Source organism: Branchiostoma belcheri, unplaced genomic scaffold (assembly GCF_001625305.1).
Source record: "Branchiostoma belcheri isolate BF01 breed outbred unplaced genomic scaffold, Haploidv18h27 scaffold1, whole genome shotgun sequence".
Lineage (NCBI taxonomy): Eukaryota > Metazoa > Chordata > Leptocardii > Amphioxiformes > Branchiostomatidae > Branchiostoma > Branchiostoma belcheri.
Window position 1 is genome coordinate 68,923 of NW_017802379.1, and position 15,826 is coordinate 84,748.

Genomic DNA, 15,826 nt, shown 5'->3' on the forward strand with positions numbered 1-15,826 from the left:
AGTAGCTGTTATGTTTGAGAAGGTATCACAATAGAATCAGCTGCTTCAGCATGTAACCGCTCTGCTTCCAACATGTATCATGATATGAAAAGAATATTGACTGAGTTTAAAGTTGTGTTGAATTAAGTTAGCTTTAGACACTCACTATGTAGAGTGTCTTGATACTGTGATAAAGCACTGTACCTACATTGTATTTCATTTGGCTGCTAAACATTACATCTCCCACCATTCTCCATTTCCAATAGGGTTGATTAACATCTAATTTGAATGAAGAGTTGTTAATTGTTTGACTAGAATGGACACATATTTTTTGCAAAAGTGGTTTATGACTTATCTCTAGAAGGAATGAAGACCACTGATGTTCTTTTAAAAACCATCAGTCCTGTTTGTTTGGTAGCTGAGGATATGTAGAATTAAATTAGATTGACTCTGTTTTTGACAATCATGAATTAAGTGACTGGAGGCTATGACAATGGGAAGCAATTATCATGAACTGGCTCTGCTATACAGAATGCTTTTATTTTATGGGACCATACTTTGCAGATATAGGTTTTACTATAATTTTTTAATGGCAATGTCACCTCTGTACTTTATACTTACCCATGTGTATAGCTTTTGTTGATTGTAGTTTTAAGCTTTCTGATATGAATTTTATTTCATATACTCATCAGAGAGATGACATATCTGTATATGTAGCCTGGTACAGAGAAATATGGCAATTCAGTCTTAGTAAGTATTATCTAGTATTATGCTACCAAATGTAGTAAAATATGTCAAAGCTGTTGACCTGTATCAGAAGTCAGAAAAAGGCAATGTAGTTGGCCATCATGCTTGTAAAATGCAGATTATGGAAATTTGTTTTTTGCTTAGGAAAATCCCTCTGAAACCTTTGCATTTACATTTTCAGCTACCTTTGTCCTGGTTACCTGTACTCCAGAAGTTAAGAAACGTTGGATATTTAAAATGCATTCCTAAGTCTATCTACTCCTGTCAACTAGGACAGGTTACGGTAATCAGCTATGGGCGAATTATATTTTTCCCAGCCAAATCGTTTCTATATGTATTTCTTTGTTGTCTTTATGTTTTAGATCTGGTTTCATAGATCAGAATGGCATCCATTGATTTATATAGACTGAAAGTAATACACTAGATGAACTTGACTCAACTACACGCTTTTTTGAAGAGGTTCTTTTAATGTAATGAAGAATGAATCGTGTACACAAGATGTACTTGAAATGTATGATCGTAAGAGGTGACGGTGTCACTGCTACCTCCAAATCACTTATTTATCCAGTGGTGAATAAAATGGCAACTACTAATGATATCTACATACAGCTATGTATGTATGATGTATATGATGAAATGCACCCGAGTTTGTTTGAATGTGGACATGCGAACACAAACTTTTACTCCACCGCCTTCGTTTCAAATCTTCGCTTCTCTTCAGTTTCTCAAAATTGATATAATTGAAATATATTAATTTGCTATTTGATAAGAAGCATATATCTTAGCCGCTTGTCGTAGACTGCTTTAGCAATATAGGTTACTTTGAAAGCATACAGGGCCTCGTTAATACCCGTAGATATGCATTTAATATTTGTTTCATACAAGTTTAAGTACTATGCTAGATCATTGCAGGCCCACTGTCATGCCAGCTAGCTAGCTAGCTAAGAAAGGTCTTCGGTGTTGTCTTGATCTTGTCGTGGACGTTCGTACTTTGATTGTCATTCCAGGTTGTCGTCGTCGCTGACTCCATCGTACGACCGGCGCCCGAATCGGAAGGACGGCATGTTCCCGACAACTCCGCCCGCCCGACCGAACCTCAGGGCCGGCTGGTTCCCGCTGCGGAAGAAGTTCGCCAGGCTCCCTGTATAGTGATGAAACAAAACAGGATTATATAGTGAAGGGAATGCGTTTGCCATGCAGGCTTCCTGTAGCTGAAAAAGAAATAATGGTTATATCATTGTCATTGTACAGGCTTCGGGAAGCGGCTGGAAAGAGTCAAAGGCGGCCAGAAAGACATCAGGGGGTTGTTTCAGACTGAGAGAAAATTTGGCAACGCCAGCCAACTCCCCTGGTACTAGTATGTTATCTGTCTTTCTGGCCGATATTGACTTTCTAGCCGCTTCCCGAAGTCTGGTAGAGGCTACATAGAACCGCTTTACCGCTATGGCCCGTACGCAGCTTGTAAGAGCATAAAACGTAGAATAATTCGTTCTTAACCGGGACGGGGGGCGGCACAGACTTACGGGCGCTGTTGACTCACTACGTCACGCTCCCGGAAAGTCACGTGCCAAGATCAAATGGGTCAGTATAGCTGAAGAAAGCCTAATATTTTTTCAAAATTTTACGCATGTGAGTTATTCTCCCTATCTTGGATGACAGTTTTATCAAGAAAGACACATTCGTAATAGGTAACGTGAACCATCTGCGGCTTGTTTCACAGTTCTATGTCAATTTCCCCAATGACCATTGTTCCTGTCAATATCGAATAATTCCGGTCTCTTTCATATTTATCTCTCAATTTCATACTCCCTTAAATACTCCTCCGTGGTCAATTTGAGTCAGATGAGATTACCTTATTGAACGTAGCCTCTATCATCCAATTGTTCTGTCCATAACGGCTAGAATAAAACAATTATTTTCCCGTTATATATGACCTAGGTCGATGGAAAGGTGCCGATAAAATGACATACCGTGGTCATTTAAAAAGGGGTTAATGTGTAGTCGATGAGGAGGGTTAACCTTAGTGTATAGTTTATAGCTTCTCTTTCTTGATGTCAGGGCCAAAAATCTCAATCGACGTTGTTCGATGTACCATTGTATTACTACTTCGGAGGTGTGATTACTTGCATTACTTTCAATATTTTGGGTCTATCACATATACAATAGCAATGTTGTTGTTTTTCTGATAGCCAACCTACGTAGCAAGAAAAGACTAGACTATGTAGTATCATCTCCTGTATGCCTCTCTCCCTACTAAGCTTCCGATATCAAGCTAGACTGAGTTGATTGAAGTTCACCTGGACAAAAACACCGTTGCATGGCCTTGCATTAGTTGATCTTAGTTCAGACTTCTCTTGTCTTAATCTCTGCTAGGCTCAAATGCGTCACTAAAATGGTGGAAATTGGCCAAATAGCTAGACTGAATAATTTGCCAGATAGAGACGTTAGTCAGTCCTAGGTGTACATTTTGTGACCCTCAGAAACGTGCTTTTCATTACCTGCTCTTTCTTCCAAGTTCCTGAACGGCACGTCTGCGCTAGCGCCCCTGGCGGACAGCTGGAGCATTGCAACCACGCACACCACAGCGAGTACAACGGCGGTCTTCATGTCTGAAACTGATGAAAAACAAGGCGACAAATCGTTAGCAACCATTTAACATAACCGTCTGCTGTACTTCATTATCAGACTGAAATAAAAGTACTGACGTGGGTTAGTAAGAGTAAAGGAGGTGTAAACATTGGCGCCAAAATGCTTACTACAAAACAAGTGACGGGTGCCTTAACGACTGTCAATTAACCTGTTCTCGTTTAAAGCAGCTCATAAACGTCTGTTTGCTACGATGCTTTTGAGACACTGTATTGAAGGGGAGTACATGTATTTTGAAATGCGTTTTGTTCTGGAAATGGTGGGTGTGGTTTGCAAAGACTCCGTGGGCAGCTGGAATAGTTAGAAATTGGCCAAATTGGTTGAATAATTTAGCGGAGGAGTTAGCCGTCTAGAGGGATGTCATTTACTACAAACTGACTAATATTTTGCCCACGCGTATTTGCTTGAGTAATAATTCACCTTTCGCGTTCTTTTGGGTTGTGGGCGTTCTCATAATTGCTGTGAGATTTATATACATGTACTAGAAATTTAAACAAAGACTACGTTTTAGACAGAAAGTCGAAGGCGTGGGTCTCACGACGGTTGAACAAATTACGACCATCGTGTTTCTGACGGGAAGTTATTAGTTAGTAAGTTTGCCTTCCGCCTCTACTTCGTGTCTGATCTGCAGATCTGCTTCAGTAGGAACATTCCTGTACCCCCACCCTTGTCTCTTGGAGGCGAACTTGTTCCTGTTACAACAACTGCAAAGGGCCTCGGGTTTACTTTTGACAGTACTTTATCCTGGCAAGCACATGTAAAGTCAGCAGTTTCCAAGGCCTCCAGCAGGCTGCATTATCTGCGGTTACTGACAAAACAAGGAATGAGTGTCGCCGACTTGGTGCAGGTGTATCTGTCGCTGATTCGCCCTATACTAGAGTATGGTCATGTTTTGCTCGTTGGCTGTAGTGACGAGCTGTCCACTAGTATGGAACGAGTACAAAAACGCGCTGTGCGCATCATCTCCCTCGGGGGAAAGCGAACAGTTCCAAAGCTCCCTTCTTTGAAAGAAAGGAGGGAAGCGGCCGCTTTGAAGCTGTTCACAGCTATGATAAAGCCTGAGCACCCACTACATGACCTAGTGCCCCCCCAACGGTCCACAGCTACAGGTAGATGCTTGCGGAACGACAGTGCCTTCACTGTGCCAAAAGCCAGGACTGAGCGACTGAAAAGGTCGTTTGTTCATTGTGCGGTAAAACTGTACAATGAGTCTGTTTCATAAGCTATCCCATGCTGTATCGATCTGCATCCAATTTTGTTATCTTTAAGCTGTTATTGTTCATTGATTGTATTGTATTATGTGTTTTGATTATATTGTAACAAACTATCCACTTCAGGGAGACTCTTGTCTTTCCCTGCATATGTATGTTTGGTGGTTGGAAAACCAATAAATAAATAAAGTTATGAAGTCTGTGAAATTCGCCGTGATACGGGTTTGCCCAGACAAATGTCATGGCCGTTTCTATGGCGGTACTCTAGGCCACAGCAAGTAAATTTTATGGATGACTTGGTAGACTCCAAATCCAACGCGATAGGGCGAAAAAATAAGATTCCTACATTTTCAAATTTTGACATCATAAACCTTGTTAAACAAGAGATGATATCTTTTGTGCTACGTTTACTGCATACTTATCTGCCACCCACCTTCCGGCATGGCGACAGACATCCTTGCCCATTTTCGGCATGTTTACCACTGTCAGAGGGCAACAAAATTTTTTCTCCAAAATCAGGCGAAAATTAATGCGTCATCCAAAAAAATTACTTGCCGTGGCCCTACTTCGGGTCTGTGAAATTCGCCGTGACGCGGGTTTGACAAAACTTCTTTCTAGACAAATGTCATGGCCATTTCTGAAGGCGCTACTTTTTTGTTTCGTTCTGAAGTTGTAACATCGACCTTCTAGATCTGCCAGCCCATGGCGACGTCGAAAGTTCACAGTGTGGGAGGAAAATCAACTTTGTGAAAGACGCCCGTTAATTTTGTTCTAGAAACGTCCCAACAAGTGTGCTAGTCTACATGTCTTCATAAAACACATCGTTAAGCCTCGTCCTCTCGACACCCTGTCGTATCATGAATACAAGAAGATATTTCTAAATGAAGTGTTGAAACAGCCTCAGTAAATCTCACTATAAGATATAGATCAACCGAATACAATTTACGGATGGAAACCTTCGATATGACGTCCTACACCGAATGAAAATGTATTAGTATGAAAGTTCAGATGAGTTGGTAAATTACATAAAGAGAGTCGGCCTGGTCTCCAACTCACTCAGAAATTTCTCACCGGAATTGCTGTGGACACTCGGGTCAGAAAGCTGATGAAGACCGAGTGATTCGGCCGAAAATTTCGGCGAGTAAATTTCTTGGAGTTGGAGAACAGTTTCATTCTCATTTAAAGAATGAAAATGTATTTTTCTGTAAGTAGAACATTTTGGCATTTCAGAAATTCAACAGAGTGGCCAAAAGCCGAACGAAAGATCAACTAAATCAAACTAGCATTTATGAACTGAACACTTGAAGTTATTTAGAATGCAGCATCTTCGGATATGCTAAAACGGTGAAATATGGCAATAAACTCAACTGTGCCGCCAAAGTCACCCATACCGAGGAAACATGATACCACAAAACGGTTAACTTCACATAATTTACAATCTTGTTTTCTATTACCCTTATCAAAAACGTTTCGCTTTCGCCACCTACGATAAAAGATTTATACATGTATTCTATGTCCATCCGGGATGCCGTAAAAAGAATACATTAAACAGTCATAAGGACGACTAGAGTATCAAAGTCCTGGGCCTTTGGGACGCGTCGAAGAGGAACATACTGAAAAGCCAGGCGATGAATTGTTGGAAGCGCTCCAATGAAAATGCTTACATTCAATTTTGTCTGATTAAACCTCTGAGGGCGTGTTTAATATTCACCCGCCGTCGGGCAGGACTTATCGTTCTAGAACAGAGGGACGGGCATTCACCGGCCCAACCGATTGTACCTGACCGCTGGAATCACTTTTGGTCACCCCCTGACACTGTTTGACCCGCTGGGTGGATGTTGTGGTCGGTTTTTGGCCCACAGTCAAAGAGGACGTAAAATTGGATTCGTTATCTTCTGACATCATTGCGCGTCTTGACAAGTAAGATAACAAAGATGTTGAGCCTTTAGCATTTAGTAGAATCCATAATAAATCTATGTAGTTAACGCCAACATGGCTGAAGTGTCGTCCTGAAATCATCTGTATCGGTATAGCCGGCATAACTGCCCTTAGGTGTAACACACCAGCTTCTGTATCTGTATAGCCGGTTTAACCGCCCTTAGGTGTAACACAACAGCTTCGCAGGCACGCAGGGGGGCGGCAGCTGGCTATATCACACCAAACGACTTGTTACACTCGATCTTTGCACATTTAATTACAGAAATTGTTTAAAGCTTTCTAGTCATATGCCCCAACTTTGCTTGATGGCAACGAGTTCAACTACAATAGTTCTTGATATGACTAGTACTGTTAAATACTAGGTTTGCAACTGCAGTTTATTTATTTATTTATTCATCTTAAGGACGTATGGGTTGTTCCTTCAGCCCCAAGGGGCTGATTTCCAAGGGAGCCCAATTACAATGACAAATAACATATAAAATACAAAAAGTAATATAACATAAATAAATTAACATAAATTATATAAAAATACAATAATAATCGATGGTCATTATGGTCATTATGGAGGTCAGAGGTCAAAATTCCAACTTAGGAAATAATAAAACATATGATAACTGAGAGGTCAAAATTCAAACTTAGGAAATAATAAAACATATGATAATAACTGAACGTAGAAGTAATGAATCATATAAACAAATCAATCAAAGTAATGAAACGTAACAAATCATCGTTGTCAGTAAATCGTCATTACAGTTACACACCTTACACACAGTTCTATGTGACAATAATCAAAGCATTTCCGTTCTAGCAGTAGGACAATCAGTGTCCATCTATAACTTGCGTGATCTCAGTGCATATCAAGGTTCAGTTTGTAAGAACACCGTTTCATCATACACCAAGTCATCATCGTCGGAAAGTGATGTTTATCAGTTGCATACTGGATGAGCTGCGCTTAATTTGTGATGACTTTGCGAAAGGCGTCCCGGGTTCGATCCCCTGACACGTGCGATGTTGTGCCCTTGGGAACTGCTCTCTCCTTGCTGTACGGTGGAGTGACGCCCACCGGGCTTTTCGGCTAATCTTTGATAGTCTCTGCTAACACTGATGAAGACACAGACAGAATTGGTGTCGCCAATGTGCCAAGATCTGCACATTTGCCACTAAGAACCTACATTTTTTGTGAAAGGCGCCGATATTATCTAAAGTTGTACATAATTAAGTAATTTTATGAGAGGGCAATTACATCTAGTCCCGTGTCACTAAAGTCTAATTGTGTCGGATATATTAATTTCTGAAAACTCGCGACACACTTAATGGACTAATATAATCTTACAACAGTGACACTTTTTGACAAGAAAATGACTGATGTGCGCTGATTGGAGTTTATTTTCAGTTTTGGATTCAGGAAACAAATCTAATGATCGGACCAATCCATCTCGCTTCATGACAGGAGCCGTGAAGGACAGAACGGTCATATACTTTGAGGAAAAGAGATCAGACCAATGTATTCACAGCTGCAATCGTGAGTTTGGGATACACATATTCAATCCACTGGTTGCGGTCTACTGATTGAAGTAACCTTACCTAAAAGGATAACTAATGTTTACGAGCTTGGTGGCTAGTTGAAAAACCCTGACATCTGTCCTAGGGTGTAGCCCACCAGGCGGCTTATAGCTTACATCTGTACCCCAGAGATCTAAGCACATAGTTGAAGACTGATGACTGGACAAATGTATGAGGACAGTGTCCCTACGTAACGTCGTCTCTGAAGGTGTGTAGTCGTCTCATTGTCGATGTTCAAACCAGAACCATGGACATATCTTCCATCTTCCTGTCAAGGCTCTAGAACCGGACCCACATTTTATTCTCTAGAAAATTCCAGAACAATGGTTAACCTATTCAGGGTGGAATACTTAACATCAGTTTCTATGATGAAGTAGTGTAAGAAGCCTACTGTAGTTGTCATAGCTTCTGATGTTATATTCTTTAGATCTGGACTCACCACAGCTACACACGTTATCAAAAAGGGGCATTACTTATATTTACGTTCTTGTTGGCTAGTTGAAAAACCTTGACGTACGTCCTACATTGTAGTACACACGGGGGGGGGGCGTAAGGCTTATATCAGAGATCTCAGCACAAAACTTGAAGATTGATGACTATACACTGCCAGTGCTGCTGAATAACTCAACGCGTAGGTAGTATCAAACCGTGTTTGTATGTCAGACTGTCTGTGTGAGAAGCAGGGATACTGAACTCCAAAGGACTACCACACAACTGCACAACTTCTGTCAAACTTCTTTGGAGTTCAGTACCAAACCTGTTTGCATGTCAGACTGTCTGCGTAAGTTGAAAGCTCCAAAGAAGTTTGGCAGAAGTTGTGAAGTTGGGTGGTAGTCCGTCCAGACTGCTTCCTTTTTAGGAGCATATGCTCCCCAAAATTACGCCTAGAAATATTAATGTTTCATATAGGATCACCCAGAGATCCCATCAAAACTTGCATGCACTATTATGTCTATATGTACTGCAAAGCAAGCTTGAAAGTCATCCCATGGCTGTATACATTTGTTTCTTTGATTCTTGCTCTCTGATCATGATACTTCCACCCTACGTGTTTCTATGTGCAAAGGCACAATATTCCTGCAAAGCAATGCTTTTGGCGCGTTTTTAAGCTTTTTTGTCGGGCTTTTGTTGCACTGGTATCTTTTTGACGCCAACCGGGCCAAGGTGAAAAAAGATACCAGCACCAAAAATAAGCCCAACCCAAACCTCTGCTTGGAGAGTAGTTCTACGACTACGTCCCAACGATTCGACGATAACTACTCTCATCCCCTTGTGGCATGGAGAAATCAACTCGCACAAAAGGCACGTCAACACACCCAGTCAGCAGGGTTCCGGGCTCAGGTGTTAGAGTGACACTGTCAGCCGGGGTTAGGATCAGGGTCGCCCTACTGGCGTCAGATACATAGATCTGCCGTTTGGTCCCCCCTAAGGAGGTGGGAATTATCACATATCATAATTACCATGAAATCGTATCGGCAGATCGCTTGGTGAAGGTTAACGGCACGGTTAGAATGAATGGAAGCCAGCCAAGGACAGCGCTAGCGTTATATCGATGAATGTGAAATATCGTACGACTCGGGGAAACTATGAACTGTCGGGCGGTGCATGCATCGATCTGAAACATGCAAGAAATCTCTTAGTTGGTCTTGAACTGTGATATGTGAGAGTCTTATACGGACCTAGCTGCTCCCGATAGTATTGCTGTCCATTTCTGATTATGAAATATGTAGGGATTTTCATTTCTGAGGGGCCGTGCCTGTCTGTCTACCTGTCCACCGCTTGCTGTCCTTGGTGCTGAAATGTGGGTGGAATGGGGTTTTTCCATGGCAGACGTGAGGAGAGACGAACACACATAGCGAACCGTTAGCTTTCTGACTTTCTCTAGACCATATTTAACATGGGAGTTAATTGTGAGCAAGGGAGTTGGGGAATTGGGGCATTGGCGATAACCTTGGCACTGAAATGGGGATCCCCAAGGTACGGGTGCAAACATAGTGTGGGGAGAAATACACACTTAGTCGGCTGTTTGCTTCCCGACTTTCCCTAAACCATATGGTTGACATGGGAGTTAGCCGTGAGCAAGATCATCTACACGTGGGAATTGGTCTGTGAGGTTGCCTACCAGTCTTGAATTTTGAAACATCAAAGTCGGCAAAGACGCTTTATGGTTAGATACGACCATCTAGAGAGGGAAACCGATGAGAAATATGGCCTGCTCGCAACCCAGCGCCAGCGTAGGTTGGTATACGTAGGTTGGGAGTGGTCGGGGGATCAACGTCCTGAATCTGTGGCAGGAAGCAACTGGGACGTTTTGGTTGGTTCGTCCTGTTTCTTGCAATCCGCTCCCAGCGTCATCGTTCGCCTCCTTCGAATTTAGTACCTACAAAACATAATCCGCCCCTCAGGCCAAGAGGTTTCAGGCGACAAGATATCGAAAAGCCATTGATAAATAACGAACGTCCTGGGGCGTGGTTTTAAGGCATTAATCATTCTTTACGTAAGACGTAGGTGTGCATCTCCTAAGATCTACAGTCTCCTAGGAAGGCCATTAAATCATACTAAATATCATAAGTCGGATTTATGGTTGCTGTTTGTCAGGATTCGGCTCACTAGTGTGATCCTGTGTCTCCTGACTCTATTATCTAATTGGTTCTACAGCGCTTGTACGTGGGTTGTTACTGGTGTTACGACGACCGTTTGTCTTGATCTGTTATTTAGCACACCTCCTGGTGGTTTAGTTAACTCGTATCAGGCAGAATGAAGTTTTACGGGCGACAATTTACAGCATTTGATACCTGTGACGCCTAGGGGAGAACACTGTTCGTGAAAACCCAGTTGTACTGACGCAAGTGAGATACTTCTGTTAAAATTGTCTTACAGCGGATTACGCTGTATGTAAAGCAATGGTTACGGATGACTCGTTCATTTTTGTACGACTGGGAAAAGTTTCCTTTTAATGGATAAAATGGTCTTAAGACGGAATCTCTCTGAGCGCTCTCCTAACACGCACTGCCTTGAACTTTAGAATATCACGCCTTCCGTATTTGGCAGCAAGAATACAGTTCTTGTTAGCAGGCCCAGTGGAATTCTAGCAGGTGCAGAGGAGCAATCAAGAATTACAACCTGATGTGATGCGCCCTGAAGGGGGGTTGCACAGGCTGTACAATACGGATACACATACTGTAGTTAAAATGTTTTAGTTTCTTACGGTTGCAAGCAAATTGTTGAATGTTGGGAAGCAAATTTGAAATCTTTCGCCATAAGTTTTTGTGTAGAATTTCTATTAGCAGCCGAAAGAAGAATATTCAGGTCAAAATTCTGCAAGCGAAGTCGAAAAAAAGAACACTGAGGACGAAAAAGCTAGAACAAGACAATCATGGGGACGAGATGACTTGTAGACATGTATGGGCCTCTCCTTGGTGCTGAACTGACTATCACCATCTATTACATATCCGTGTGACTGTAGGTCTGTTTAGTTTTAGTACCGACGAAAAACGACAAACATGCCTCACACTTTTGGAAGATAGTATGCTGTCTAGTTCTCAAAATACAGGAATTTGAATGGATAAAGATGAAGACAGCGGCCAGATAAAATAAAGTAAGTACATAACCACTTGGTAGTCCATAGGCGCGCTTAAAAATTGATATAACGTTACATAGTATGATGTACAGCTTGTACTCGACGAAATGATTACTGTCAATGTAACAGCAAAGGAAGCTAACAACGGATTTTTGTTACCCACAAAGACTTTTGTACTGGAACTGAACAGGTTGGTTTGTCTCACTACCGTTTAGATAGATGGGTATCACCCGTCGCAGCCAAAGCCAGCGGTGGAACAATTTAGCCTCAAATTTTACCACTTGCCATCTATACGGGCATACGGGCAATACAGCCTTCCAATACAGCTTTTTGCTGATATGAACTATTAAATAAGTCTACTACTACTACTACATACGGTTCCAAGTAAAGCAACAGGAAATAACATACATCGATGAAGGTTAGACATCCAGGTAATAAGATACGCCAAAAAGCAGTTACTCAAGCAACTGGATATGATTTGGAAACGGTCAGACGTTTCAGTTAGTATCCACTACTTTTCGTCAGTGACTGTGAGACCAGAGGAGAATTGCAGGACATAACATACCTGATGAGGATGATGATACACTGCCTTCGTCTTCTTACTTCTCCTGGTTCTTCTTCGCGGTCCGCTCGTGGCTGTTCAGTCGGGAGGATGTCTGAGAGAGCAGGTCGAATCAGACGACTTTTTATCCCGTCGCCACGCCCCCAGAACCCGTGACGTCAGAGACGTTGCCATGCAGTTCCACGCGCCGCGTCCGCCTGGGATTGGTCGCGGAAAGCTTTGATGTTGCCGAAAGGAAACTTGTTTTTTCTTCATCTTCTTTTTAATGAAAAACAAATACGTGACCAAATGTTGCAATGCCAGGAGTTTGTTACTCGAAGAAGAGCCATAGAGAATTTCAAATGTTACCAAACTTTTTGTAAAACTGTTGCTGCTACTTGCAATAGTACCATCGCCCTAGTTTACAGCAGAGCTCCCTTCCTCATAGTCTTTGTGACCACTTGCATAGTCAAAACTATGTATCTGTGTCTGTATAACCGGTATAACCTCCCTTCGGTGTAACACACCAGCTAATGGCTGACCTAGACACTAGACATTTCAAGAATGATCACGAAGCTTGTAAGCTTCTTGAAAGCTAGCCGTTCCGTTGAATTACTTTGTCCTTCGCATTTGCTTCTCAGTGGCAACACCTGCGATTTTGACCGACAAGGTCAACTGACATTTGGGACCGATCTTGAAATAAACGGCGATTTTGTTTATCATTGATCTAATGCAGAATGACGTTACTGACTTCTCACTAAAAGAAACGCCTCCTTCGAGAGATTTAAGGGATTACGCGGCTTTAAAAATCCCCAAGTGCTATAAATAATGAAGAGTAGTTGCGTATTAAGAGGATTTTACACAATACTTGAACAATGCTTGTAAACCTGCCTTTCTCCTGCAAGTCTCTACTGGATACTACCTGAAACGTCTGATCGTGTCCAAACTCATATCCAGTTGCTTGAGTAACTGTTTTTGGCGGATGCTTGGACAATATGTTTTCCCAAGTCACCAAGTGTCCGAAGAATGCCTGCTTCGTTGTTTGTTTGGTTGGTTCGAGTTTCAATCGACAAAGTTCAGGGTCGTTCTACACGCACAGAAAGTCCTAGAAAACAAGTAACAGTGTGTTTTCATTCGTGCTGTCGGGCATGAACTAGTCGGGAAATGTAAAATTGAAAAGAAAATTGGGTTAAAAGTGACTTCGCTCTTGGCCATTCAACGGATAATATGATACCACCCGAAGGAAGTTTTTTAATTTTCACATCACACAGGCAAGCTTCGGCAGTTTTGCCTGGGCCGTTTTTGAATTTACTCTTCCATCACACATTTTACACCTCGCACGTCCGGTTTTTGTACTTTACTCTACAGTCCGTGTGCGTTTCCGTAAATAAACTGCCCCTACAACCTGAAATAATGATACGCACTGGGACTGAGGATGTTCAGACGTGAATGCTTGATAAACATCGCCCTTGGGTGGGGATAATGGAAAAGTTTGGCGGAAATGTTGAAAGTAGAAAGAGTAACCAACCACAAAAGACGCTAGAAGAACTTTTAGGAAAGTGCTGGAGTCTCGCATTAGTTTTGCCCTACGGCCTGAACTTAATTTACGCACATAGATGTCTGTCTCCGGGAACACTTTCTCAGTTATAGAGCTGACCTTTAGGATACTGCTACACCCCCGGTATTAATACATGCAAACCGTTAAGATGCAATTATTGGATTCACGTTACTGTGGCATTCACTTATCAGTTAGGCGCAGAGGATTTGAAAGAAAATATCACTGGACTCTAAACAGTAGTTAATCGAGGTACCCTACAGGTCCTAAAGCTATGTGGCGACAGGTCTGAAAACGCATTGTCAGGACTTCGTTTAACCATGGAGTTAAAAAAAAGAAATGTGTCTTTTAACTACATGGTTTAACATGATATCTTACAATTGAAACAGACAAGAAAATGGTTTAACCTACTCTTGAATAACACAAGTACAAATATAAATGGCTTCTCACTGTTCATTCATTATCTTATAAGCGATTTGCTGGCATGGACGGCCATGTTTGCCGGAGGGTCACCACCAATGCCACCTCCTACGAAGGATGAACTGAACTTAAGCTTTAAAGTAGTCCTTCAAGAATATTTACGGCAAGATGCAAATCAGTATTCCTTATGACTTGTTCACTTGAACAGTCCCACCAGGGAATGCTCGTTTGCTGTAATAATCTGAATCGTGATGAATATTAACTCTCAGCCACGTTTGATCGTTCCTTTGAACTGCAGGAGTTCGCCCGAAGACTGGAGAAACACACTCCATGTGTGTGACTCGTTCTAGTTCGTGGCACATGCGGAATACAAAGATCAAAGTCACGCTGTTCTTGTTGCTTTTCAAATTGGGGGCATGTAAGTATAGCTCCTGCTGCACTGACGAATCTCTCTAACGGTGGTTTAGGGGATGTAAGGATAGGTTGTGTAGCTCCGTATTTTACTCCCGTGTTTTTGAGGTTTTCTAAACGTCTTTTCTGGCGGTCCGTATTTTCTCTATTCCATTCCTTCTTAGAGAAATGCTTGGACTGCTTAATTAATAGACAGACTGATCAAAACGCCCACGAAACGTGTGTAAAACACCGACCTATATCTGCTTGGAGATTACTACGGTTTATACCTGAAAAAAAGGCCTGAGAGCCAGTTCAGGATCGATCCCTAAGAAGATCAGTAAAATATAATTTATAAAGGAGTGTAGAAACTACGCTGAATTGAAGACCTAATAGACAAATAGAAATATAATACATAAAACAGTCAGATGCAGAGACCCTGACACATGCTAACTACTGGATCCTGTTGAGTACATGTACATCACATGTACGTCATATGTAACGACCCAAGGATACAATTAAGTTTGAATGTGCCGCCAGACATTGACGTAAAGGAAGCATGTATTCAACCTGTTACGTCATTCATTTCTATGCCATTAAAAATCTGTTTCTGATAACTGAAAGTAAGATGCACATGAAACAGAGCTTAGCCAGAGAAGAAAAAATGATTCTCGCTGAATAACTTTTCTAACAATGTATATTACATGTATTAGATTATATATTGCAGATAGAAATTGACCCCAGGTCACAAAATCTGTTTTTGATAACTAAGAGTAAGTTCTGCATTAAACAACCCTAAGCTAGTGTTGGTGTGCGGTGCTTGGGACTAAATAACTTTTCCAACAACACTTATTTTAAAATGAAATGTACCTTTATTGCAGGTAGAAATTGACCCCAAGTCACAAATTCTGTTTCTGATAAATGTACAAAATGTTAAGTTCTGCATTAAACAATGCTTAAATTGCCAGGAAAGGTGTGTAGTGCTTATGACTTAATAACTTTCCAATAACGCATATTTTAAATGTACCTTTATTGCAGATAAAAATTGACCCCAGGTCACATGTGTACGCATGGCTTGTACAAAGCGGCAATAAAATCTATGTACAAATCCTCTGCACTGTGATCAGTACTATGACAGGAAGTATTTACAACTTGGCAAGTAGCTGGTCATAAAAAGTCTGCGTTACACAATCTCTCACTGTCAGGGGCTGATTACACCCCAATGGTTATATAACTAGTCTGACTAGTCATAGAAA

At 41.6% G+C, this 15,826-nt stretch overlaps 1 protein-coding gene across 1 annotated transcript; it reads right to left on the reverse strand.

Moving 5' to 3' along the window:
* Positions 1-1,255: 1,255 nt before the first annotated feature.
* On the reverse strand, positions 1,256-3,342 carry LOC109462638. Its single transcript, XM_019759202.1, has 2 exons — positions 3,225-3,342; positions 1,256-1,867 (listed from the first exon to the last, which is right to left on the reverse strand). Exons 1-2 carry the CDS (start codon positions 3,331-3,333, stop codon positions 1,725-1,727), a joined length of 252 nt encoding a protein of 83 aa, XP_019614761.1. The 5' UTR covers positions 3,334-3,342; the 3' UTR covers positions 1,256-1,724.
* Between the last annotated feature and the right edge of the window lie 12,484 nt (positions 3,343-15,826).

Coding starts and splice junctions, on each gene's coding strand:
- LOC109462638 (XM_019759202.1), bottom strand. CDS start 3,333: ATGAAGACCGCCGTTGTACTCGCTGTGGTGTGCGTGGTTGCAATGCTC. Junction 1,868..3,224: donor GAACTTGGAAGAAAGAGCAG/GTAATGAAAAGC, acceptor ATCACTATACAG/GGAGCCTGGCGAACTTCTTC.